Source organism: Ovis aries, chromosome 6 (genome assembly GCF_016772045.2).
Source record: "Ovis aries strain OAR_USU_Benz2616 breed Rambouillet chromosome 6, ARS-UI_Ramb_v3.0, whole genome shotgun sequence".
In the NCBI taxonomy this organism is placed as follows: domain Eukaryota; kingdom Metazoa; phylum Chordata; class Mammalia; order Artiodactyla; family Bovidae; genus Ovis; species Ovis aries.
In genome coordinates, this window is record NC_056059.1 from 116,697,840 (window position 1) to 116,725,099 (window position 27,260).

A 27,260-nucleotide genomic window follows, 5' to 3' on the forward strand; every position below is an offset into this window, starting at 1 on the left:
GGGGCGCGCCGGGAAAAGTTCCGGGAAGGTGGGCCGCCCCACTGCTCCCCCGGCCCAGACCCGGCACGGAAGTTGCCGGCGGTCCGCGCCTCCGGGACGGGTCCGCAGCCATGTCGTCCGGGGATGCGGAGTCCGGGGGGCGGGAGGGCGCCCCGAGCGCGGCTGCCGCGCTTTGCGGCCTGTACCACGAGGCGGGGCAGCGGCTGAAGCGCCTGCAAGACCAGCTGGCGGCCCGGGACGCCCTCATCGCGCGCCTCCGCGCCCGGCTCGCCGCGCTCGAGGGGGACACGGCGCCGTCGCTCGTGGACGCGCTGCTGGAGCAGGTGGCGCGCTTCCGGGAGCAGCTGCGGCAGCGGGACGGCGGCGCCGCGGAGGCCGCGCTGCGCCAGGTGCGGGGCGGCGGGGCCGGGCTTCCCGGGGGCTTCCCGGGGGCTCCCGGGGGCGCGTGTGCCCGTCGGGCGTGAGGCGTGCGTGGTCTGCCGCGGCGGAGCCGCTGCGTGTGGGGTTCTGGGCGGTGCGCGCCGCGAGGGGTGTAAGGGCTGAGCGTCGAGCCGGGCTCTGCCGTGCGTGTGCGCCTTGGCTCAGGGGCTGTGCGTGCGTGTGCTGGCTTTTGAGGCGTCTGAGCCTTGCTGCGTCTGAAGGAGTGTGTCTCGCTCCCTCAGGTTCTGAGAGGTGTGTGTGCCAGTTAGTCTGGGGGCCGTGTGACCCTGTCGGTTGGGAGGGGTTTGTCCTCTCTGACGATATGGGATGGATGTCGAGGTGGGTCTGAGGGCTGTGTGCGTGTTGGTGTGTGTGCGGCGTTACCCTGTGGGGCCTGAGGGGCGTGTCTGTCCCAGCGTCGGGTCTGAGGGGTGGTTGCGACCATGTTGGGTGCTTCGTGCTGTGTGTGTGTGTGTGTGTGTGCGTGTCATTTCTCAGGTGAGTGTGCGTTGGCTTCTGGGGGGTGTGTGTGGCTTTGCTGAGTCTGGCGGTTGTGTGTCCCGAAGGTTCTGAGGAGTGTGTGTGCCCATGTTGTGGTGTGCTTGCGCGGCGCGTGGGCTCTATGGGATCTGCGCTCCTCTTAAGGGTTGTGTGGTTCTGAGGGTTTGTACGTTCGGTTGTGCTGAGCCGTCTGCTCCCTGGTTGGCTTCTGAGGGATGTGTGTGTCTGTGTGGTTCTGAGGCTTGCCCCTGTTGGGATCCGCCCATTTTGGTCCTGAAGGGTACGTGTGTCTGTGCTGGTTTTGAGGAGTGTGTGTTTCTGTGTTGGGTTCTGGAGGATTCTGCTCGGAGAGGTTGTGTGCCTCTTAGATCTGAGGGTTGTTGCGTCGCTGCTGGCTCTCGGGTGTGTGTCAGGCTCGTTATCTGCTCCCATGTTGGGGCTGAGGACTGTGTCTCCCCGGGCTCCGTTCTGAGAGGTGTTGGTGCTCCTATCGATTCTAGAGGCTGTGTGTCTGTAGCAGCTCTGAGTGGTGTGTGTGTGGGTTTGGGGTGCTGGGTGTGTTTACCCCTACTGGGTCTGAGATGTGTGTGTGCGCCTGTGCAGAGTCTGGGGGTGTGTCTGCGCCCGTGGTGGGTTCTGAAGGGTGATGGTCCCTGGCTGTGGTGAGGGCTGTGTGCCTGTGTTGTGTCTGAGGGTTACGTGCGCCCATATGAATTCTAAGGAGTGTGTGGTTGCATTGTTTTTAATTAGCTTGTTTACAGTTTATTTTTAATCGGAGGATAATTGCTTCTGCCATAGGTCACGCGAGTCAGCCGTGGGGACACTTATGTCCCCTGCCTCCTGCCCCACCCCATCCCCCTCTCTAGGTTGTTACAGAGCGTTGAATGGGAGCTGTGTCATACAGCAGCTTCCCATCGTGAAACAGTGGCTGTCTGTCTACACACAGTGATGTCTGTGCTGCTCTGAATCCATCCCGCTCTCCTTCCCGCTTTGTGTTGGTTGTGAGGTGTATTTGTACATGCTGGTGTCTGAGCGGTGTGCCTGGAGTCTGCGGCTTGTGAGTCTGTCCTGAAGGGTTTGTTCCTATGTTGGGTTTTGATGGTTGTGTGTGTCCGTGTTGTGTCTGATGGGTGTGTGCTCATGGTGGGTCTGAGGGTTGTGTGTCCGTGTTGTGTCTGTCTCGGGAGTCTGCCTGTCTGTGTTGGGGGTGAGGGCTGTGCGTGCTGGCTCTGAAGGGCGTCTGCGTTTGCTGGGTTCTGGGTGGAGTATTCCCATATGCGTCTGAGGAGTGTGCTTGTCTCTGCTGGTTTCTGAAGCGTGTATGTCCTGTGTGGTGTGTGTGTCTGTGTGTGTGTTTTGGGTTCTGAGGGGCGTGGGCACTCGTTTGGGCTCTGGGAGGTGTATGTGTGTGTTGGATTCTGTAGGTTGTCTTGTCTGTGATGGTTCTGAGGCTTGTGCGTGTGCCGGTATTGATTCTGATGGTTGTGTACCAGCTGAATTCAGAGGGACCTGCTCCCATGTTGGGTCTGAGGGGTGCGTGCCTGTGTTGGGTCTGAGGGATGAGTGTGGGTGTTGTTTGTATCTGGATTGTGTGTGCGCGTGAGAGGCTCTGTGTGTGTGTGTGTGTTCATGTGGAGTCCTGCGCTGTGTGTGCAGGCACCGGGCTGGGTGTGTGTGTAGCGCGTGGCTGTAGGCTCCTCGTGTGTGGGGGCTGTGTTGGGTTCAGGGCCATGTGGACCCTAATGTCCTGGGTCTCTTTTAGCCCTAGTTGTGAATGTATCTTTCAGTAGTAACACCTCTGCTCTGCAGGGAGTGATGACAGAGTGGGAAGCTGCCGGAGTGTCTAAAAGCCGACTTAAATCCTTACTTTCCTGCTTTCTTATCCTTGCCATTGATATTATGTCTGTCTGCATGAAATATCATTAAATACTCAAATCAGGAGCAAGAGCAATAGTATTTCCCACAACAGCTGTTTGGAACTGCCCCAGACCTTTTGGTGAGCGCTGATCTGTTATCCCATTTGGTGCATCTCTGTTATCCAGGCTTTCCCAGTAAAGAATCGAGGCCTGCAGAAGAGAATTTTTACTGCCAGGCTTGGCCCTGCAGCCAAGAGTGAAAGACAGACGTGTTTGGTTTTTTTTTTTTATAACAGTAATTTTGAATATCTGAGCAGTTGAGGAAAGAATAAAGAAGAAGACAGCCGCCGTAATGGAGCTGCAGGGAGATAACCAGTGTTAATCTCTTGGCATGCCTCTTCCCTGTTTTTCCCTTAGCTATAGGGTTTGTATACATTTGGCACGGTTAAATTCATGCTGTCTTCTACAGTTTTACTTAATATCATGTGTTTACTGAAAGTTGTACTTTTGTTTCAGGTTTTCAGGATTCGTTAACAAAAGAAACCAGTCGCCACACACACCGTGCCCGCTCGGTGGCTTCAGACACTGTTTCACTTTGTGACTCACAAGACTTCTTGGATCCCGGGGCCTAGCCAGACCTCCAGGGTCTCAGGAAATTCCAGGACCCTCTCCCTGGCTTATCTGAAGTGCCGCTTGACTTGCTGGTAACAGCTGGTGTGCTGGTGGGCAGGCACGTAACCCAGGCAGTGGCCAGGCGGGTCAGAAGCAGGTCCGGGGCTTGCTGTCCTGCATCTGAAGCCTGGACAAGCCTACTTCCATTTCAGCTCCCTAACATCATGATGTCGGTAGTTTCTTGTCTGCGTCGTTTTAAATGCCTTTGGGAGATAGGTGTCTTCCTCAGTCCAGCTCTCTCCCTCTTCCTGGGGAAGGTGGGTTGTAACTCACCGGGGCAGCAGGAAGGTTCGTGGTCTGCACCACTGACCTTACGTTGTGGACACCAGGAGTCATAGCTGGGTGTAGAGGGCACCGAGCGCATCCCTCCCGAGCGGGGTGCGGTGCCCGCTGGTGCTCAGCTGCCGGGGCTTCCCAGCGCCCCTGGCCCCAGCCTCTAAGCAAAGCTCAGGCAGAGTTAGGTCTGCAGTTCTAGCACTGCTGGCCCTTTTACCTCTGACATGTGCGTTTCGTTTTAGGATTTTAAGTTAAGGAGCAGTTAAATGATCTGGTGTCTTACGGAGTTATACGTTTGGTGCTTACCCCTGCATGTCTCTGGGGTTGGTCACAGAGCCTGTGGAAGAATGGAGAGGTTTACACCTCGCAGAGGCCCTGGGTTCACTGAAGTGACTGTGCAGAGTGAAACCAACGAAAGGAATGGGTTAACCTGCTCGGGGACGACCCGGAGGCTCACAGGTGCGGAAGGACGGCCAGCTGATCAGAGCGCCTGTGGGCAGGCGGCAGTTCTCATGGGGCCAGATCAGTCTTGAGAGTTCTGATCTGTTTTGCCGCCACGGTGGGGCTCAGACCATACCTTATTTGTCACGCGCTCTGGACGGATGGCTGTGCATAGCTCTTGCAGTGAAGGCCTTCCGGAATAACGGCGGCCTGTAGTTCCTCAGCCCCGTCTCGTCGCTGCCCTGGGTGCTAGCTTCGCGGGCCCTGCCTGCTCCTGATGGGTCACGTTGCGCCTTGCCTTCCGCTGTGCTGTTATGAGTGGGAGAGCATGTGCTCTTTAACATAGGCCGTATTAGGTTTTGTGTATGTACTGGGTGTGTGTGTTTCTTTCTTTTTTTTTTTTTTACCATCTGTTTCCATACCTCTTTTAAGCTTGTGCAGCAAACTCTGTGCCCGTCAGACAGTAATTCCCACCTCCCTGTTTTGTCCCCCCGCCGCTGGCAAGCACCACTTAACTTTGTGACTTTGACTTCTCTGGATGCCTCGTATAAATGGAATAGCACACTGTTTATCTTTCTGTGACTGGTTTATTTCACTCAGCACGGTGTCCTCGAGGTTCATGCGTGTTGTAACATCTGTAGGAATGTCCTTCCTTTTTAAGGCTGAATAGTACTCCACATTTTGCTTCTGTCTGTTCCTCTCTTGTGGGCACGTGAGTCTCTACCATGTTTTAGCTCTTACAAATATCACTGCTGTTATGAACTTAAGTGTGTAAATATCTCTTTGAGATCCCTCTTTCAGTTCTTTTGGATCTTTATCCAGAAGTGGAATTGCTAAATTGCTGGATTGTGCGATATTTCTTTTTTTAATTTCTTGCGGGACTTCCATACTGTTTTTCCGCAGCGGCTGTACCATTTTACATTCCCGTAAACAGGGCAGAAGGGTTCCAGTTTCTCCACATCCTAACCGGCATTGCTATTCGCTGTGTTTTTGTTAGTAGGCAGCCTAATAGGTGTGTGGTAATTTAGTACAGGGGCCTTGCTGGGGGCTCAGTGGTAAAGAATCCACCTCCCAGTGCATTAGTTGTGGGTTCGATCCCTGGGTAGGGCAGATCCCCTGGAGAAGGAAATGGCAACCCGCTCCAGTACTCTTGCCTGGGACATCCCAGAGGAGCCTGGCGGGCTGTGGTCTATGGGTTCACAAAGAGTTGGACATGACTTAGCAACTGAACAACAAGAACAGTTTAGTACAAAATTATTGTAGTTTTGGTTTGCAGTTCCTTTTAATGATAAGTGATGTTGAGCATCGTTTCGTGTGCTTATTGGCCGTTTTTCTGCTTCCTCTGAGGGAGCGCCGAGCCTTCTGCCCAGTCTTAAAGGTTCTTGCTTACGTGGTCGCGTCAGGTCTCGGTTGCGGCATGCGGGCTCTGCTCGTGACGCGTGGGCCCTCATGGCAGCGCTCAGGCTGCGGCGCGTGCAGGCTCAGCAGCTGTGCACCCAGGCTCTCTGGGTGTGGCTCGTAGGCTTAGTTGCTCTGCGGTGGGGTCTCAGTTCCCCAACCAGGGATTGTACCTGCATCCCCTGCATTGCAAGGTGGATTCTTAACCACTGGGCCACCAGGGAGGTCCTTGCCTGTTTTTGAACTGGGTTATTTTGTTGAATTTCAGGAGTACTCTATATATGCTAGATACTAATCCCTTAACAGATATATAATTTGCAAATATTTCATCTCATTCTGTGGGGAAACAGTTGAAACTGGCTGACTTTATTTTTCTGGGCTCCACAATCACTGCAGATGGTGACTGCAGCCATGAAATTAAAAGACGCTTACTCCTTGGAAGAAAAGTTATGAGCAACCTAGATAGGATATTCAAAAGCAGAGACGTTACTTTGCCGACTAAGGTCCGCCTAGTCAAGGCTGTGGTTTTTCCAGTGGTCATGTATGGATGAGAGAGTTGGACTGTGAAGAAAGCTGAGTGCCAAAGAATTGATGGTGGTGTTGGAGAAGACTCTTGAGAGTCCCTTGGACTGCAAGGAGATCCAACCAGTCCATCCTAAAGGAGATCAGTCCTGGGTGTTCATTGGAAGGACTGATCCTGAAGCTGAAACTCCAGTACTTTGGCCACCTGATGCGAAGCGTTGACTCATTGGAAAAGACCCCAATACTGGGAAAGATTGAGGGCAGGAGGAGAAGGGGACGGCAGAGGATGAGATGGTTGGATGGCATCACCGACTCGATGGATGTGGGTTTGGGTGGACTCCCGGAGTTGGTGATGGACAGGGAGGCCTGCGTGCTGCAGTTCATGGGGTCACAAAGAGTCGGACACGACTGAGCAACTGAACTGAACTGAACATCTCATTCTGTAGATTGTCTTTTTGCTCCACAGATATTGTCTTTTCGTGTGCAAAATTTTTAAACTTTCATTTTAAAAATTGCCAGTTTGTCTGGGTTTTCTTTTGCTACCTGTGCCTTGGATGCCATAACCAAGAAATCATTGTCAAATGCAGTGTTATGAAGTTTTCGCCCTGTGTTTCTTCTAAGAGTTTTATAGTGTAAGGTGTCAGATTTCAGTCTTTGGTCCATCTGAGCCAGTTTTCCTGTATCTAAGCGCTGTCTGTCTGTCTGTCTTCGGCCGCAGCAGGTCCCTGTCGCTGCACTGCTCTGGCTGTGGTGAGTGGGCCCCCTGTCACGGCGGCTTCTCCTGTGGAGCGAGGGCTCCGGGGCACACAGGCTTCAGCAGCTGTGGCTCGCGGGCGTAGTTGCTCTGCATTTTGTGAGTTCTTCCCAGACCAGGGATCGAACCTGTGACCTCTACAGCACGTGGATTCTTAACTACTGGCCCACTACGGAAGTCCTTGTGTATGGTTTTAGATAAAGGTCCAGCTTCATTCTTTGGCAAGTGGATATCCGGTTTTCCTAGCACCATTTTTTGAAAAGCCTGTCCTTCCCATTGAAAGGTCCTAGCGCCCTTCTCAACCCGTCTGACAGGCAGGGGTCGATTTCTGGGCTCTGCGTTGCTTTCTTTGGTCTATACGTTTGTCTTTATGTCAGCGCTCACTGTTTTCATTACTGTAGCTTTTAATAAGTTCTGAAATCAGGACGTGTTCTTCTTTTTCTTTTTTAATATTGTTTTGGCTATTTGGGGTCCTTTCAAATTGCATATGAATTTTAGGATCAGTTTTTCTTTTTCTGCAAAAAAAAAATCATTGAGATTTTTCAGTTTTTGTCTGGGCTGCACAGCTCGCAGGTTCCAAAGCTCCAAAGAATAGCAGGGAGAGATAAGAAAGCCTTCCTCAGTGATCAGTGCAAGGAAATAGAGGAAAACAATAGAATGGGAAAGACTAGAGATCTCTTCAAGAAAGTTAGAGATACCAAGGGAACATTTCATGCAAAGATGGGCACAATGAAGGACAGAAACGGTATGGACCTAACAGAAGCAAAAGATATTAAGAAGAGGTGGCAAGAATACACAGAAGAACTATACAAAAAAGATCTTCATGACCCAGATAACCACGATGGTGTGATCACTCACCTAGAGCCAGACATTCTGGAGTGCGGAATCAAGTGGGCCTTAGGAAGCATCACTACGAACAAAGCTAGTGGAGGTGATGGAATTCCAGTTGAGCTGTTTCAAATCCTAGATGTTGATGCTGTGAAAGTGTTGCACTCCATATGCCAGCAAATTTGGAAGACTCAGCAGTGGCCACAGGACTGGAAAAGGTCTGTTTTCATTCCAATCCCAAAGAAAGGCAATGCCAAAGAACGCTCAAACTACCGCACAACTGCACTCATCTCACACGCTAGCAAAGTAACGCTCAAAATTCTCCACGCCAGGCTTCAACAGCACATGAACCATGAATTTCTAGATGTTCAAGCTGGATTTAGAAAAGACAGTGAAAGTGAAAGTCACTCAGTTGTGTCCAACTCTTTGCAACCCCATGGACTATAGAGTCCACGGAATTCTCCAGGCCAGAATACTGGAGTGGGCAGCCTTTCCCTTGTCCAGGGGATCTTCCCAACCCAGGGATCGAACCCCGGTCTCCCACATTGCTGCTGGATTCTTTGCCAGCTGAGCCACAGGGAAGCCCAAGAATACTGGAGTGGGTAGCCTATCCTTCTCCAGTGGCTCCTCCCGACCCAGGAATTGAACTGGGGTCTCCTGCACTGCAGGCAGATTCTTTATCAACCGAGCTATCAGGGAAGCCAGAAAAGGCAGAGGAGCCAGAGATCAAATTGCCAACATCCTTCAGATCATAGAAGCAAGAGAGTTCCAGAAAAATATCTGCTTTATTGACTATGCCAAAGGCTTTGACTGTGTGAATCACAACAAACTGGAAGATTCTTAAAGAGATGGGAATACCAGACCACCTTCCCTGCCTCCTGAGAAATCTGAGAAATCATGTGAAATGCTGGGCTGGATGAAGCACAAACTGGAATTAGGATTTCCGGGAGAAATATCAATAACCTCAGATATGCAGATCATACCACCCTTATGGCAGAAAGCAAAGAGGAACTAAAGAGTCTTGATGAAAGTGAAAGAAGGGAGTGTAAAAGCTGTCTTAAAACTCAACATTCAAAAAGCAAAGATTATGGCATCTGGTCCCATCACTTCATGGCAAACAAATGGGGAAACAATGGAAACAGTGACAGAGTTTACTTTTTTGGGCTCCCAAATCACTGCAGATGGTGACTGCAGCCATGAAATTAAGACACCTGCTCCTTGGAAGGAAAGCTATGACAAACCTAGACGGCTTATTAAAAAGCAGAGACATCACTTTGCCAACAAAGGTCTGGATAGTCACAGCTATGATTTTTCCAGTAGTCATGTATGGATGTGAGAGTTGCACCATGAAGAAGGCTGAATGCCAAACAATTGATGCTTTTGAACTGTGATGCTTGAGAAAACCCTTCAGAGCCCCTTGGACAGCAAGGAGATCCAACCAGTCCATCCTAAAGGAGATCAGTCCTGAATATTCACTGGAAGGACTGATGCTGAAGCTGAAGCTCCAACACTTTGGCCACCTGATGCGAAGGACTGACTCATTTGAAAAGACCCTGATGCTGAGAAAGATTGAAGGCAGGAGGAGAAGGGGACAACAGAGGATGAGATGGCCGGATGGCATCACCGACTCGATGGACATGAGTTTGAAAAGCTCCAAGTGTTGGTGATGGACAGGGAAGCCTGGCGTGCTGCAGTCCATGGGGTCGCAAACACGACTGCATGACTGAGCTGAACTGCATAGCTCGTGGGATCTTAGTTCCCTGGCCAGGAATTGAACCCTGTCCGCAGCAGTGAGAACACTTGCGTCCTAACCACTGGATTTTCAGGGGATTCCCTGGCATTTTGATAGAGGTCACATTGACTTTGTAGATCACGTTGAATAATCTTGACATCTTAACAAGATTAAATTTTATTATCTTTGAACATTGGATATATTTCCATTTATTTATGTCTTCTTTAATTTTTGGGGGGACGTGCTGTGTGCCATGTGGGGTCTCAGTTTCCGATCAAACCTATACCCCCTGCAGAGGGAGAGGGAGTCTTAACCGCTGGGCCACCCTGGAAGCTCTCCTTTAATTTCTTTCAGTAAATATTTTATAGTTTTCATCGTACAAGTTTTTCACCTCTTTGATTGAATTGATTCTTAAGTATTGTATTCTTTTTGATGCTGATTTAAATGGAATTGGCTTTGTAATTCCCCCTGTCCCCCCCGAAGGCTGAGCGCTGAAGAATTGATGCTTTTGAACTGTGGTGTTGGAGAAGACTCTTGAGAGTCCTTTGGACTGCAAGGAGATCCAACCAGTCCATCCTAAAGGAAATCAACCCTGAATATTCATTGGAAGGACAGATACTGAAATTGAAGCTCCAGTACTTTGGCCACCTGATGCGAAGAGCCAACTCAAAGACCCTGATGCTGGGAAAGATTGAGGGCAAGAGGAGAAGGGAGTGACAGAGGATAAGACAGTTGGATGGCCTCATGGACTCAACAGACATCCGTTGAGCAAACTCTGGGAGATGGTGGCAAAGAGGTGGACATACCATGGCCACTGAACAACAGCAACGTGGTGTTCGCTGTGGGTTTTTCTATGGTCTTTGTTAGGTGGAGGTAGTTTCCTTTTGTTCTATTTGTTGCGTGTTTTTATTATGAAAGTGTTGAATTCTGTCCAGAGCTCTTTTGCATCACTTGATAGGATCGTGTTTTCTTCCCCTCCTTCTGGTAATGTAGTATGTTACATTGATCAGTTCCTTCCTCCTCCCCTTCCTGTTTTTTGATGAAATATGTTTGTGAATGTAACCACAGCAGGGTAGTGTTATTACCCAAATCTACATGTAACAAATGTGGTGGAAAAAGTTGTGATTAGAAACGATGAATAACAGCACTTTTATTTCATTGCACGCGGTTGATGGCGTCATAGACAGAAAGCGAACATGAGCACACAGTTGTGTTTCATGCTCCTCGGAAGACCTCATTCTCCTGTTGTTATTGTTTATTAGATACTGAGCAACAGTTATCTAATTGTCTTCAGACAGAGTGTGTGGGCCTGGAGGAGGGCATGGCAGCCCACTCCAGTGTTCGTGCCTGGAGAAGCCCGTGGACAGAAGAGCCTGGTGGGCCACAGTCCATGGGGTCACAAAGAATGAGACAGGCTGAGAGAGCGTGCGTGCACGGACTTTATTGAGAATTTTTCATCTGTGTTCATAAGGGATATTAGGTTGTTGCTTTCTTGTGTCTGTCTGGCTGCTGAACTCACAGGATAAGTTAGGAAATGTTCCCTCCTCTTCAGTTTTTTGGAAGAGTTTGGGAGGAGTTGGTATTACTAATATTTCTTGTTTAAATACTGGATAGAATTCACTGATAAAATCTTCACTGTCAAGCCTCTTTTCTTTTCTTGTAGGGAGATATTTTTAAGTGATGTGTTTCTGGCTGGCTGGGTCTTGGTTGCTGTGCGGGCCTTTCTCTGGCGGGGGGGCAGGGGCTGCTCTCCCGCGGGGCGCGGGCCTCTCTTGAGGAGCACGGACGTTAGGCACGTGGGCAGTAGGGGTTGGCATCCCTGGGCTCTGGGGCGTGGGCTCATGGCTGAGGCGCATAGGCTAGGTTGCCCTGCAGCGTCTGGGATCCTCCCTGATCAGGGATCGAGCCCGTGTCTCCTGCGCTGACACGTGGACTGACCACTGAGCCACCGGGGAGGCCCTGTGGGCAGATCTTTGATTACTGATTCACTCTCCTTACTGTGGATGTGAGAGCTGGACTGTGAAGAAGGCTGAGTGCCGGAGAATGGATGCGTTTGCACTGTGGTGTTGGAGAAGACTCTTGAGAGTCCCTTGGACTGCAAGGAGATCCAACCAGTCCATTCTGAAGGAGATCAGCCCTGGGATTTCTTTGGAGGGAATGATGCTAAAGCTGAAACTCCAGTACTTTGGCCACCTCATGCGAAGAGTTGACTCATTGGAAAAGACTCTGATGCTGGGAGGGATTGGGGGCAGGAGGAGAAGGGGACGACCGAGGATGAGATGGCTGGATGGCATCACGGACTCGATGGACGTGAGTCTGAGTGAACTCCGGGAGATGGTGATGGACAGGGAGGCCTGGCGTGCTGCGATTTATGGGGTCGCAAAGAGTCGGGCACGACTAAGCGACTGAACTGAACTGACTCCTTACTATTGATAGTTAGATATCTGTTGAGTTTTTGTTTCTCTGTGATTTGGTCTTGGTAGAAATTGTGTTTTTAAGAATTTGTCTCATCTAGCTTATCTAATTTGCTGGTTTATGGTTGTTCATAGTACTCATTTGTAATCATTTTTATTTTCACAGAATTGGTAATATCTCTACTTACATGGCTGATTTTAGTAATTGGTGTTTTCTTTCTTTTTATAATCTGTCTAGCTAAAGTTTATCCATTTTGCTGATCTTTCTGAAGAGCTAACTTTTGGTTTCATTGATTTCTCTCATAGTTTTTCTGCTCTCTATTTCATTTATCTCTGCCCTACTGTTCATTTCCCCTTCCTTTGGCTAGCTTTGGATTTAGTTTGTTCTTTCTTTTCTAGTTCCTTAACGTGGAAAGTTATATTGCTGATTGGAGATCTTTCTAAGTTTATTGTCGTTGTTCACCCACTAGGTCGTGTCCAACTCTTTGCGACCCCATCGACTGTAGCACACCAAGCTTCCCTGTCCTTTACCATCTCCTGGAGTTTGCTCAAACTCATGTCCATTGATTTGATGATGCCATCCAATCATCTCATCCTCTGTTGTCCCTTTCTCCTCCTGCCCTCAACCTTTCCCAGCATTAGGGTTTTTTCCCAGTGAGTCGGCTCTTTGCATCAGGTGGCCAAAGTATTGGAGCTTCAGCATCAGTCCTTCCAATGAACATTCAGGGTTGATTTCCTTTAGGATTGACTGGTTTGATCTGTTTGCTGTCCAAAGGACTCTTAAGAGCCTTCTCCAGCAGCACAGTTCAAAAACATCAATTCTTCGGCTCTCAGCCTTCCTTATGGTCCGGCTCTCACATTTGTACACAACTACTGGAGAAACCGTAGCTTTGACTATACACCCACCGTAGAGCTGCTTGCTGGGTGACCCACAAGCTGGAGAACAGTTATACCAAAGAGGTTCTCATTCTCACACTGTTGCAGAAGTTCTAGGGGCCGCAACAGACTTCCCCACCTGGCTACCTGGCAAAGGGACTGGCATCCCAGGGAGTCCGATCTTGAAGTCAGCGGGACGTGATTACAAGAACTTCCAAAGGACTGGGGAAGCAGACAGAACCTTGTGTGCACCAGGACCCAGGAGAAAGGGGCCGTGATCCCACAGGAGCCTGAGCCAGACTTGCCTGGGAGTGTGTGAGAGTCGGGCAGAGGCGTGCGTCGGCAGTGGCCAGCTGTGTGCTCAGGGGCACTGGCAGCGGCGGTCCTGGGGGTGCGGCCTGCTGGCCTCAGTCCTCTTGGCGGAGGTCACCATTACCCATGCCAGAGAGCCTGTAGCCTGCCATAGAGATGGCAACTCTAGCATTGGACCACCTCAGGCCAAACTACAGGGAAGAAGCGCAGCCCTGCCCATCGGCAGAAGATTGGATTAAAGCTGAGCATGGCCCTGCCCACCAGAGCAGGACCCAGTTTTCCCTGTAGCCAGTCCCTCCCATCAGGAAGCTTGCACAAGCCTCTTACCCTTCTCCATCAGCGGGCAGACAGAATGAAAACCACAGTCACAGAAAACTAACCAAACTGATCACACGGACCACAGCTTTGTCTAACTCAGTGAGACTGTGAGCCGTGCTGTGTAGAGCCATGCGAGATGGACGGGTCCTGGTAGGGAGTCTTGACAAAATGCGGTCCATTGGAGAAGGGAATGGCAAACCACTTCAGCGTTCTTGCCTGGGAAACCCCACGAGCAGTGTGAAGAGGCGAAAAGATACGACACTGCAAGATGAGCTCCGCAGGCTGGTCGGCGCCTGGTGTGTCACTGGAGGAGAGCAGAGAAGTAGCTCCAGAGGAAGGAAAAGGCTGAGCCGAAGTGCAGACGCCCAGTTGTGGATGTGTCTGGTGCTGAAGCTAAAGTCCAGTGCTATGAAGAAAAGGATTGCCGAGGAGCCAGGGATATTAGCCCATGAATCAAGGGGCATCGATTTACCTTGGTCGAACAAGAGTTGGCAAGAGTGAAATCGACATTTTAAGAATTAGTACACTAAAATGGATGACAGCGGGTGAGCTTAACTCAGGTGAGCATTACCTCTACTACCGCGGGCGAGAATCCCATAGAAGAAACGGAGTAGCCCTCACAGTCAACAAGAGAGTCCGAATGCAGTACTTGGGTGCACTCTCAAAAACAACAGAATGATCTTGGTTTGTTTCCAAGGCAAACCATTCAGTATCACAGTAATCCAGGTCTATGCCCCAGCCACTAATGCTGAAGAAGCTGAAGTTGAATGGTTCTATGAAGACCTACAAGACCTTCCAGAACTAACACCAAAAAAAAGATGTCCTTTTTATCATAGGGGACTGGAATACAAAAGTAGGAAGTCAAGAGTAACTTGACTGGAGTAACAGGCAAGTTTGGCCTTGGAGTACAAAAATGAAGCAGGGCAAAGGCTAACAGAGAACAGACTGGTCATAGCAAACACCCTCTTCCAACAACGCAAGAGAAGACTCTACACGTGGACATCACCAGATGGTCAGTACTGAAATCAGAATGATTATATTCTTTGCAGTCGAAGATGAAGAAGCTCCACACAGTCAGGAAAAATAAGACCAGGAGCTGACTGTGGCTCACATAACGAGTTTCTTATTGTAAAATTCAGACTTAAATTGAAGAAAGTAGGGAAAACCACCAGCCCATTCAGGTATGACTTAAATCAAATTTCTTATGATTATACAATGGAAATTTGACAGATAGATTCAAGAGATTGGATCTGATAGACAGAGTGCCTGAAGAACTGTGGATGGAGGTTTGTGACATTGTGTAGGAGGCAGGGATCAAAACCATCCCCAAGAAGAAGGAATTCTACAAGGCAAAATGGTTGTCAAAAGCCCTTACAAATAGCTGAGAAAAGAAGAGAAATAAAAGGCCAAGGAGAAAAGGAAAGCCATCTGAATGCTCAGTTCTAAGACTAGCAAGGAGAGATAAGACAGCCTTAAATGAACAATGCAAAGAAATAGAGGAAAGCGAGAGAATGGGAAAGACTAGAGATTTCTCCAAGAAAAGTAGAGATAGCAAGGGAACATTTCACGCAGAGATGGGCACAATGAAGGGCAGAAACAGTGTGGACTTGACGGAAGCAGAAGAGGTGGCAAGCGTGCTCAGAAGGGCTACACAAGAGAGGTCTTCCCGACCCAGGGGACCACGGCAGTGTGACCACCCACCTAGAGCCAGACGCTCTGGAACGCGAAGTTGGGTGGGCCTCGGGAAGCAGCGCTGCGAACAAGGCTAGTAGGTAGAGGGGATCGATTTCTGCTGAGCTGTTTCAAATTCTAAGAGGTGATGTTACAGTGCTGTACTCAATATGTCTGAATCTGGAAGACTCAGCGGTGGCCGCAGGACTGGAAAAGGTCAGTTTTCATTCCAGTCCCAAAGAAGGGCAATGCCAAAGAATATTCAAACTACCACACAATTGCACTCATCTCACACTGAGCAAGATAATGCTCAAAATCCTTCAAGCCAGTCTTCAACAGTACGTGAACCAAGAACTTCCCGGTGTAGAAGATGGACTTAGGAAAGGCAGAGGAACCAGAAATCAAATTGCCAGCATCAATTGGATCACAGAAAAAAGCAAAGCAATTCCAGAAAAACATCTGCTTCATTGACTATGCAAAAGCCTTTGACTGTGGATCATTCTTCAAGAGATGGGAATACCAGACCATCTTACCTTCTTCCTGAGAAAGCTGTATGCAGGTCAAGAAGCAACAGTTAGAACTGGATATAGAACCACGGACTGGTTCCAAATTGGGAAAAGAGTACGTCAAGGCTGTATATTGTCACCCTGCTTATTTAAGTTAGATGCAGAGTACATCATGTGAAATGCTGGGCTGGATGAAGCACAAGCTGGAATCAAGATTGCTGGGAGAAATATAAACAACCTCAGATATGCAGATGATACAACCCTTATGGGAGAAAGCAAAGAGGAACTAAAGAGCCTTTTGATGAAAGTGAAAGAGGAGAGTGAAAAAGCTGGCTTAAAACTCAACATTCAAAAAACGAAGATCATGGCATTTGGTCCCATCGCTACATGGCAAACAGATGGGGAAACAATGGAAACAATGAGAGACTTTATTTTTTTGAGCTCCAAAATCACTGCAGATGGTGATTGCAGCCATGAAATTAAAAGACAGTTGCTCCTTGGAAGAAAAGCTATGACCAACCTAGACAGCATATTAAAAAGCAGAGACATTACTTTGCTCACAAAGGTTCCTGTAGTCAAAGCTCTGGTTGTTCCAGTGGTCATGTATGGATGTGAGAGTTGGACCATAAAGAAGGCTTGAGTGCTGAAGCATTGATGCTTTTGAACTGTGCTGTTGGAGAAGACTCTCGACTCCCCTGGACTGCAGGAAAATCCAACCAGTCCATCCTGAAGGAAATCAGTCCTGAATATTCATTGGAAGGACTGATCCTGAAGCCGAAGCTCCAATACTTTGGCCATCTCATGTGAAGAACTGACTCACTGTTTCCAGTGTTTTCAGACCCTGACGCTGGGAAAGATTGAAGGCAGGAGGAGAAGAGGGTGGCAGAGGATGAGATGGGTGGATGGCATCTTCGACTCGGTAGACGTGCGTTGAGCAAGCTCCGGGAGATGGTGAGGGACAGGGAGGCCTGGAGTGCTGCTGTCCATGGGGTTGCAGAGTCGGAGACGCCTGAGCGACTGAGACCTTACTTGGAAGTACAGCTTTTGCAGGTGTGATAAAGTGAGGTCCTCCTGGACTAGGGTTGGCCCTAATCCGGTGCCTGGTATCCTTATAAGACAGCCCGTGAAGATGGAGGCGGAGACGGGGTGACGCGTGCAGTTTCTAACGGTGGTTACGAACCGGACTAGGACACGTAGCCAGATGGGCCAGTGTGTCTCCCACTTCAGAGCAACAAGTGCTGAAACCTGGGGGCTGCAGGGGCCCGGGGTCTGCACGCAGCTGTGGGGCGGTAGGTCAGGCGGCCCTTGGCGGGCGGGAGCAGCCTGCAGTGGCCTGCCTCGTTCCTCCGGCGCCGGCTGGCCCCTGGCGGTGAGGCTCTCAGTGCGGCAAGTCTGCGCGCGAGCCAGGTGGGTCCTTCTGGCCTCTGCTCACGGCTGTGCCGGCTCTTCGGCGCTCCGGCCTATCTCTCCGGCGCGGGGTAGGGGCCTCTCGCTCGGTGGCTCCTCTGGCCTGGAGCTCAGGTTCAGAGCGAGTGGGCTTCAGGTGTTGCAGCCCGTGGGCTCGGCCGGTGGTGCAGGCACGTGGGGGTCTTTTCCACAGCTCAGGCCCGTGTCCCCTGCACTGACAGATTCTTAACCCGTGGGCCACCAGGGACGCCAGAGCCAGGTCGTTTCTAAACTGCTGTTTGAAAGAAGAGTTTTAAGACAAAACAGCCAGTGCACCCTTCAGATGCACAGTCCTCCCCCAGTCGGCCAGGTGCGGTCGTTCTGGGTCTGTGTTGCCAACAGGTGGAGAAGGGGCCCTGGTCCTGGTGGCGGCACCCCCCGCCTTCTTCGCAGACACTCCTGGCCTCCTGGGGCGGGTGCGGCGAGGAGCGTCTTCAGGAAGCCCCACGAGCCCCTGAAGCCGGGGACCTCCTGCCGCGCTGTTGCTCGGCCTGTCTCCATCTGAGCAGCTCAGGATGCTTGCAGGTGAGGTGCTGCCCGAAGTCCTCCGGCCTCACAGAGGATGTGAGGGGGCCGCGGGAGGTGGAGGCAGAGGCTGGGGCGGCCGGTCGCTGCCTCCTTAGGTTCGCTGCCTTCCCGGTCACTCACCCCCGTGAACCTTAGAAGCCGGCCCCACAGGGCCTGGCCTGCACTGGTGGTGCGTGCAGACCCTGCGTATTTTCATATGTACATTGATACCTTTCACACACACAGCACGTGTTTACCCTGAGTACTCTTCCGTATCAGATAGAGACGAGGACAGAGGCGCTGCTGCTGAAGCCACAGCCTCTGACCTGAGTGGCTTTTCAGGGAGGTGACCGTCCCCGCGGGACAGGGCTCTGTGCTCAGTGATTCCTCCAGATTCGGTTTTGAGCCACTGGGAGGGGGACTTGGTGCAGCTTAGGTGCGTGTGTCCGTGTTCTCGGGCACATCCGTCCCCGTGGCAGTGACAGGGTCCCCACAGGGCTGTGCTGCTGGACGGGAAGCTGCGCCCGGGGAGGCTGGGCTGTGCTGGCCCGGGTCTGTGTCCCCTGGAGGGAGGCCTCCTGCCGTATTTCCCACAGGAAGGCACAGGACAGGGCCTTGCAGGCTGTGGGCCTTCAGAAGTGGCCAGTGTTTAAGGAACACAAGTAAGTGCGAGGCCCAGCGCCAGGTCTGGGTTTGTGCCTTGAGGTTCCGTGCCCCTGGAACAGTCTGCAGAGGCAGCCTGCCCTCCCATTGAGGGCGGGGCTTCCCTGGTGGCTCAGAGTTAAAGCGTCTGCCTGTAGTGCGGGAGACCTGGGTTCGATCCCTGGATCAGGAAGATCCCCAGGAGAAGGAAATGGCACCCTCTCCGGTATTCTTGCCTGGAGAATCCCATGGACGGAGGAGCCTGGTGGGCTGCAGTCCACAGGGTTGCAAAGAGTTGGACACAACTGAGCGACTTCACTTTCACTTCCGGCTAAGAAGGCTGTAGTTGGCTCTCGTTGCCCTATCTGGATGGGGCTCACTCAGACCAAGTCCCTTGGCAGCCTCAGCTGTGTGGACGGGCTCGGAAGGCCTTGGATAGGGCCTGCAGGGCCGGCCTGGTGCTGGAGGGCTGTGTGCCGGGAGGAGGTTCTGATGCCCGCTGGCCAGGTCCAGAGAGAGGCCTCTTTTCCTCCTTCAGCCCAGCGGTGAGGTCATCAGGGCCCAAAGGAAGGATGAAGTAGTGGCCTTCCAAGAACGGGCCTTGCCCGGCTTGGCTGTGATGCCCGTGAGGTCAGAGGGCAGTGAGGTGCGATGGGCTGATGGCGCGCCAGCGCTGGACAGCTTTGGGCGAGATCCCCGCTGATGAGGTTGATCCGCTGGTGCTCGTCACACCCATTGTCGCCAGCCCTGATTTCCTGTCCACCTGGTGCTGGCTGCGGCCCGCGTGCCAGGGCCTGACCTCGCTTCCTCGCCCGCTGCCCTCACGAGTGAGTCCCTGTCTTGGAAGCAGGGCCCAGGGAAGCGTCTTCCCCGAGGCCTTTCCCAAGGGAGCCAGGCTGACTGATTCTTCTAATGGGGTTTCCCTTCCGGAGCAAAGTCTGAGGAAAGCAGGGAGAAGAGCGCCCTTACAGTTCCCCGAGGGAGCTCTGGTGGTCCAGTGCCTCGCGCCTCGCTTCCGCTGCCGGGGCCTGGGCTCGACCCCTCGTCGGGAAACAGATCCTGTGAGCTTCGTGAGAAAACTTCCCCGAGAGAAAGAGGACGAGGCTTTCAGAGTATTTCTGGTCACCTGGTTAGCGCGCTGCCGTCACGGACTGGGCTTATCTGTGGATGGGGCGTGACCGATGCTCAGGGAGCAGCTCTCGCCTCACGGATGTGGGTCTGGGCCCAGGGAGGGACCCAGAGCCTGGCCGTGCCCCTGAGTCCCCCAGTTGTTTAGTTTTGTTGAGGTTCAGCTGATTTACAGTATTCCGTTACTTCTGCTGTACAGCAAAGTGAGGCAGTTCTGTGCACATAAGACTGTGTATGTCTACACGCGTGTGTGAGTCAGTCGCTCAGCTGTGTCCAGCTCTTTGCGACCCCGTAAACTGTGGACAGGCCCCTCTGTCCATGGGACTTCCCGGGCGACAGTACCGGAGTGGGTTGCCGTGCCCTCCTCCAGGGGCTCTTCCTGGCCCAGGGACCGAGCCCAGGCCTCCTGCGTCGCGCGCGGGTCCCTTACCGTCTGAGCCACCGGGCAGCCCGCGCGTGTATCTGTATGTGTCGAGTGTGGACTCTCTTCGTGCTCTTTCCCGTGTGCTGTATCACAGGATGCTGAATACGGTGCCCTCTGCTCCACAGTAGGGCCTTGTTGGTTCCTTCTCTGTTAATTATTCGCATCTCCTAATCCCAAACTCCCACCCCAGCCCTCCCGGCTCGCCCTACCCCTTGGCAACCTCAGGAGTGTCCTCTGTTTCTGTGTGGTGGGTAGATTCCACATATAATGATATATGGTATTGGTCTTTTTCTTTCTGACTTCAGTATGATAGCCTCTAGGTCCATCCCATCAGTTCTTCTTTGAATATTTTGTTTGGCTGTGCCGGGTCGTAGTTGTAGCCTGTGGCGTCTAGCTCCTGACAGGAATGGGACCCAGGCCCCAGCATTGGGAGCTTGGAGTTCCAGCCACTGGACCAGCAGGGAGATGCCCACAATTACCTCCTAACCCCAGGCTTGGGCAGGCCCAGCTGCGAGCCTTCTAGGGATGCACCCCGTGGCTGTGTTCGCAGGAGGGCGCGCCAGCTGGAGGCGTGTGCTCAGCCAGCCTGCACTCTGGGTGAAGCTCCAGGCTGTAGTTGAGAAAAACAGGCAGGTTGTGCGCTGCTGTGGGACACAGCATTTTACCAGGGAGCAGAAAAGCAGGGCACCAGGACAGTGCTGTCAGACCCCCGAGTGTAATATACACGTGCCAGACGCGTGCCAGCACCCTGGTGAGACCCCTGGCCAGGTTGTGAGCAGTGGTTGCCTCTGAAGAGTGTGGCAGGCTGCTGGGGGAAAAGGAAGTTTTCGTTTATTTGCTTCTGTGTTTGAAGCTTTGAGAACCATGCATGTTTTTGCTTTGTCCTAAAGCACTTAGGAGAGGGCTCGTTGAGGGTTGTGCCCGTGGCGGGGAGGTTCTGGGTCCCTCGTGTGAGCGTGAGCAGAGCTCCGAAGCTCCCTGCCACGCCCCCCGTGCGCGAAGGCTCCGCCCTGGCTTTCCAGAAGCTGTTTTCCCCCATGCAGGATGGATGGGCGCCTCCTGCTGCACCTCCCCTGCGTGCTCGTTACGGCGGACGTTACTCTGAAAGTGGGACAGCACAGAACCGAGGGCAGAACCCAACTGGGGGCGCTGAAAGCCCGCGGCATCTGAAGGATGTTGGTCGGGGATACTAGCTTCCCAGAGCTGCTCTAACACCCGCTGGGTGGCCTAAGGCAATAACAGACAGGCTTCCTGGGGGCGCTGGTGGTGAAGAGCCCGCCTGCCAACGCAAGAGACGCGGGAGGCTTGGGCTGCATCCCTGGGTCAGGAAGACCCCTGGAGGAGGGCCTGGCAACCCACTGCAGCACTCTTGCCTGGAGAATCCCATGCACAGAGGAGCCTGGCGGCTGCCGTCCATACAGCCACAGAGCTGGGCGTGAGCGAGCACGCACAGCACAAAGGCAGTAGATACTTGATCTTCGCTGCTCTGAAGGCCAGAAGCCCCGAGTCGGGGTGTGGGGGTGCGTCCTTCTCTTCAGCGTCCAGTGGCTGCTGGCGCCCTGGTGGCCTCTGGCGTGTGGGCACAGCACTCTGGCCTCTGCCTTTGGCCACATGCGCCCTCCTCTGTGTGTCCACACTTGCCTCTTATGAGGACACTGGATGTTGGATTTGGGTCCATCAGATCCAGCGTGCCTTCATCTTAACCAGTTACATCTTCACGGACTGAACAGCTGTCTGGAAACAGCTAAATGAAGTCACGTTCCCAGGTGTCGGGTGAGAACGTGGGCATGGCTTTGGGGGCTGCCCACCTCGGGGGAGTTTCTGCCCTTTCTTTCAAGAGGTTTGGGATTGCCACACTTACTAATTTGATGATGTAAAATCTAACATTATGAGTTTGCTCTTGAAAACAGAATTTTAGATGACGTTTCAGATAGAACTTTTGGGGCTGACAACTCCTGAGTTAATCATCCATCCAGAAGCCAGCCTCCGAATGAACGTGTTTGTTACATACGGATGGGCGTCTGTGCCTGTCTTCTGCTTTGTGAACGTTTATTTCTGATGTTGCTTCTTTCAGTCAGATCAGTTCCGTTTAGTTGCTCAGTCATTTCCGACTCTTTGCAACCCGACCCCATGGACTGCAGCACGCCAGGCCTCCCTGTCCATCACCAAGTCCTGAAGCTTGCACAAACTCATGTCCGTCAAGTCAGTGATGCCATCCAAGCATCTCATCCTCTGTCGTCCCCTTCTCCTCCACCTCCAATCTTTCCCAGCATCAGGGTCTTTTCCAGTGAGTCAGTTCTTCGCATCAGGTGGCCAAAGTACTGGAGTTTCAGCTTCAGCATCAGTCCTTCCGATGAATATTCAGGACTGATCTCCTTTAGGATGGACTGGTTGGATCTCCTTGCAGTCCAAGGGACTCTCAAGAGTTCTCCAGCACCACAGTCAGATCAGTTGTGCTTTTAAATCTTCCCCTTAGGAAATCGAGAGGCTCTCGGAGCAGCTGGAGGAGAAGGAGCGGGAGGCGCAGCGGCTTCTGAGCCAGCCTGGGCTCGAGCGGGAGGAGGAGGTGGTCCTGCTGCGGAGGAGTGTGGCGGAGAAGGAGCGGGCCCGGGCCGCCAGCCACGTCCTGTGTCGCTCCCTGGCCGACGAGACCCACCAGCTGCGGCGGGCCCTGGCTGCCACAGCCCACATGTGCCAGCATCTGGCCAAGTGTCTGGATGAACGCCAGGGGGGACAGGGGGCTGCGGGGGAGCAGAGCCCTGAGGTAGGCCCTGGGGCAGCAGGCCTCGCCTTGTGGCTCAGGGAGAGCCTCGCCCGCCCTTCTGGGGATTTCCTCTAGGGTGGTGGGGCCTGCAGAATGTCCAGGAGAGCAGACCCGCGGCTGCCCCCAGGCCCAGTGGGGAGGTGGCCCTGCGGTCTCTCCAGCCTCCACGAAGCAGCAGAGCCGGGGCAGGAGGGGTGTCCTGAGCGAGGCTGGCGCGTGCAGTGCCGGGGCCTCTGTGTGGGCGGCGCTGGGCCAGGGTGCCTCCGGTTGGGCGGGGCTGTCAGCTCCAGTGCAGCCTCGCCCTGCTGGGGCCTTGGGCCTGGGCAGGGAGGACGCAGGGCCCCGCTTGGCACAGTGCCCCCTGAATGGCACTACTCGGGACGGGGCCCGTGGTGGGGGCAGCAGTGCGGGTGCAGGGGAGCGGGTGGGTTTCAGCATCAGGAAGCCCCCACCTGGGAAATCGGGGCTCCTCTGGGGGCTGTCGGGAGCGGGGCCTGCGGGGTCGTGGCGGGGCAGGGGGCTGTGACACTTTGGTCCAGAACTGCGCCCTGTGATGTAGGGCTGTTGGGAAGAGCCCTGCAGTCTCTTGCAGCAGCTTGGCCAGGCGTGGGGGAGGGCCTCGGTCTGAGAATCCCACGGAAAGGGAACCTCAGAAAGAACAGGGCACATTTGAGAAACCAGAGCGCTCTCCAGGCAGGCGGTGGACTCGTATGATTCTGAGTCACGCGGCCCTTTCTCTCTGGGGATCTGAAAGCTGGTGGTGGTTGGCCTGGGCGGAGGCTCTAAGCCGGCGTCATTTCTCAGCGCTGGTCTTCACCGAGTCAGCGGGGTTTCCCGAGCCTGCAGGGTTAGCACACGCAGCTCCTTTGTCATTTGAGGGGAATTCTCACAATAATGTCACCGCCATCCATCCGCTTTGTTAAATGACTGAACTTCTGATGGCCTTTCGGTCAGCCCCGCCCACCCTGCTGGGACTGGGTCAGCACGCGTGGGCTTGTAGATGTGAATCCCACCAGCCTCGCGATGCCCGGGGAGGTTGTAGACAGTCAGCCCCTGAAGCTGACCGTGGTCATCTCGGACATGACACATCCAACGGGAGGGACAGCGGGCCCGAAGGAGGGGCCTGCTCCTGGCGGCCGTGGGTCCTGGGCCGGGAAGTTCTCTGGTCACAGCGAGCTCGGCTCCCCCTCTCCCCCAACCCTGGCCCCAGCCGTGATGCTGGGCCTCTCGGGCGTGGAGACAGTGTGAGGCTTGGCCCCCGCGTGGGGTGGGCTTGGGCGGGGCTAGGACCACCATCCCCTCTGGAAGCGCCTGTCCTTTCCTGTCTCCGTTGCACCTGCCGCAGGGCGGCTGCAGGGCCGTCTGCGACTGGGTGCCCGCACGGAAGGTGCGGTCACACGGGATCTGGTCCCTTTCTCGTGCAGCCCGAGTGTGCGGACGGGGACGCCTCTGTGCACGAGGTGGTTGAGAAGTTACGGGAGGAGAACCGGGTGCTGAGGCAGAAAGTGACTCACGTGAGTGTCTGAGATCGCACTTGGGCCGAGCGCCCTCCGCGGACTGTGGGTGAGGGGCCTCCCCTCGCTGTGCCCAGGGGTCCCCCCTGCCCTGAGGTCGCTTCGGCTGATACACAGGGTCCCCAAAGGCCCGACACGTTTGCCCAGAAGGACGTGTTGAGCACGTCTGGTTGTCCTCCACCCCTAAATTAATTCGCGTGTTGCTAAATGAGGTGCAGGGATCACTGTCAATCCAGCGTTCAGGCAGCGACTCCACCGTCACCGCGTCTGGGTGCTCCCCCCCCCCCCCGCCCCCGCCCAGAGTGGGCGCCGCCGGCCTCCACGTGGGGACGGGCCTCGTATTCCGGGCGGGCTCGAGGGTGCTTTCCGGCCCCCAGGTGGAGGACCTCAACGCTAGGTGGCAGCGCTACGACGCCAGCAGGGACGAGTACGTGAGGGGGCTCCACGCGCAGCTGAAGGGCCTGCAAGTCCCCCTGGAGCCCGAGCTGATGCGGAAGGAGGTTTCCCGGCTCAACGCGCAGTTGGAGGAGAAGATGGATGACTGCGCGGAGGCGCGGCGGGAGCTGGCTGCGGCGAGGAGCGCGCGGGACGAGGCGCTGGAGCGCGTGCAGATGCTGGAGCAGCAGGTGCGGCCGCGCCGTGGTCGCCAGGGGGCGGGGCCGCCGTCTCCTCCTGGCGCGGGGCGGGGCCTCCTGATGGGATCGGGGCGTGGCTTCCTCCGGCGGGGGGCGGGGCCGCCGCCGCCTGACGCGGGCGTCTCTTGCAGATCCTCGCCTACAAGGACGACTTCACGTCGGAGAGGGCCGACAGGGAGCGGGCGCAGAGCCGCATCCACGAGCTGGAGAAGCAGGTGGCCTCGCTGCAGCGCCAGGTGTCCAGGAGACAGGTACAGCCGGGGTCTCCTCGGGCCCGGGGTGGGGGTCGTCTTCATTTCTCTCTCGCGCCTTTCGAGCTCTCCTGAGGCTGCTAAGACCTCGGTTCCACTCCAGGCAGGGCCGCCGTGCCCAGTGCCCGGAAACCTCCGGGTGGCACATGTGTGTGCGTGGAGGGTGGCATCCACCGGCCTGTCCTGTCCTCGTGCCCCGACTGGGAGCTCCTGCACGCGGCCTTTCCGTGCTGCGTCGTGGGGTGGCCCCCACGTGAGCCTCGTCCCTTGTGGGCATAGGCGGGAGGTCCGGACCCCTCAGTTGTCCCTGGCACGTCCTCGTTCGGGCCTTGACACCAGGCAGAGCAAAGGTGCGGGTCCTGCACAGCGACGGACGTGGCTCCAGACGCTGGGGCCGAGACCAGCCCTGGGAGCGGACTCCTGCCTTTTCCTAGGATTCTCGTGAGCCAGTCTCCTGCCGGATTCACACCGGGAGCAGATCTCCCAGGTATTTAGAGACCGATGCTTCGGAGCCTGTGGCAGCCGGTGGCCGGAGGCCTGGGACGGGACCCCAGTGGCTGGACCTCCCCGCAGAGGGCGGGTGCTCAGCGGTGACCCAGAGAGGCCAGGGGGACCTGCAGTGCCCCCACTGTCTGCGGTGCTTCAGCGACGAGCAAGGCGAGGAGCTCTTCAGGCATGTGGCCGAGTGCTGCCAGTGAGCCCGGTGGCCCGTGGTGGGCGCGCCCCGCATCACCCTCGGGGCCCCCAGCACAGGCTGGGGGTGCTTCTGAGCCTCCGTCTCAGCCGCTCTTGGGTCAGCGGGAACTTCGGTGGGGCTGGCAGCAGGGGTAGGGGTTGGAGCTTCTAGCGTGGAGCTGGTCTCCCAAGCGGCCAGACCGAGGCCACGAGTGGACAGCCGTGGGCGTACTCGCTGGCCAGCACGGGGCTTTGCCCCCCGGGAGTCGTGGAGCCCAGCGCCGAGCTGCATTGAGACATGTTGCGCTGCACTGGTGTTCACCGCAGCCCTAGAAGTTGGATACGTGATCATGCGACAATTCTGTAATAAAGGGAGCTGCTAAGTGGCTGCCCCGAGTGTGTGTTGGGGACTGGGGGGCAGGGGCCTGGCCGCACTTCCACCTGGGCCTGAGTTAGCTGCTGAGGAGACACGCCTGCGGACTGTCGTCTTTCGGGCCTCCAGAGCCTTGTCGTCCAGCCCAGACGGAAGTCGAGGCAGGGCTGAGTGCAGAGGAGAGCCCTGCAGGGTGGCGCAGGGCCACGGCCCGTCACCCCGCTAGCCGTCAGGAGAGCCAGGCTAGGGGGTTCCTCTCACCCTCAGTGCGGGCAGGGAGGCGTCACAGCAGGAGGGGACACAGCCGCGATATAAACCCCACTGCCACTGGCCCCGCCTGGGGGTCCCCCCGCCTGCACTCCCCTCCGCTCCCCACCCCCTCCCCCCGCCTGGAGCAGCTGCCGCCATGCGGGTGCACATGGCCTCTCTCCTCCGGTTCTGCCTTCCTCCGAGGGGAGTTGAGGTGTCAATCTCTCACGCCCCCCAGCGTCCACAAGCCTGACTGGAAGCCGTCGGTCTCAAGTGTCACGAGGAGCCTCTGTCCTCAGGAGCTGGGGACTTGGCAGACACCCAAGCGCTTCTTGGAGCGAGGAGCCCCAGGAGGAGACACCTCAGATCCTTGGCTGACCCTGAACCAGGCAGGCTGAGAGTAAGACTCCACGAATCCTGCGGTAGGAATGGGGCTGGACAGCTGGACGGGCAGAGCAGAGGCCCTGGCGGCTGTCCCTCAGGGTTCGAGGGGGTGGCTGCATCCTCGGTTTTCCTTTGAAACCCTCAAGGGGCCACATTTTAGGAGTAAAGTTGACATCTTAGGGCAAAACCATAACATCCCTCTCTTCCAGGTAGCCAACCAGTAATCCACAGGCCTGCTGGACAAAACCCGTTTTTCTTCAGACACAAGTAACAGAATCCATAGTCCACTATACAGTAACAAATTCTAGACGTGGGGGAAGAGGCATAGTGCAGATACAGCCACACAAATATAAGCTAACCAGAGGTATATGCAGCAGCTGCTGCTGAGTCGCTTCAGTCGTGTCTGACTGTGCAACCCCATGGACTGCAGCCTACCAGGCTCCTCCGTCCGTGGGATTTTCCAGGCAAGAGCACTGGAGTGGGGTGCCATTGCCTTCTCTGGCATGTGCAGCAGATGGTACTAAAAGAAATAAGGATACTGTGGAGATTGTTGAGGCTGGTCAGAAGCAATTCTGGATAAAAATACAGAAAGGAGGGCAGAGCATGGGGATGAGTAGACACAGATGAGTACTGATCGTTTAAAACAGTGACGTCTTGAAGGTTTTCAGACACGCAGACCACCGCGAGAACTTTCTAGGTGGGGGAGCAGAGTGCTTAAGCAACTTACACACACAGGTTATAAGGTTTTGCGTTGATTCACAGTAGACTAAT

The 27,260-nt window shown here is 54.5% G+C and overlaps 1 protein-coding gene across 1 annotated transcript; it reads left to right on the forward strand.

Annotated features, from left to right (window-relative positions):
- Window positions 1–25,871, forward strand: TNIP2 (TNFAIP3 interacting protein 2). The gene is made up of 6 exons (XM_027971297.2): window positions 1–389; window positions 22,121–22,408; window positions 23,833–23,922; window positions 24,300–24,548; window positions 24,689–24,808; window positions 25,243–25,871. Exons 1-6 carry the CDS (start codon window positions 111–113, stop codon window positions 25,504–25,506), a joined length of 1,290 nt encoding a protein of 429 aa, XP_027827098.1. The 5' UTR covers window positions 1–110; the 3' UTR covers window positions 25,507–25,871.
- Window positions 25,872–27,260: the final 1,389 nt, after the last annotated feature.

Coding starts and splice junctions, on each gene's coding strand:
- TNIP2 (XM_027971297.2), top strand. CDS start 111: ATGTCGTCCGGGGATGCGGAGTCCGGGGGGCGGGAGGGCGCCCCGAGC. Junction 23,923..24,299: donor TGAGGCAGAAAGTGACTCAC/GTGAGTGTCTGA, acceptor TCCGGCCCCCAG/GTGGAGGACCTCAACGCTAG. Junction 24,809..25,242: donor GCCAGGTGTCCAGGAGACAG/GTACAGCCGGGG, acceptor GCCTTTTCCTAG/GATTCTCGTGAGCCAGTCTC.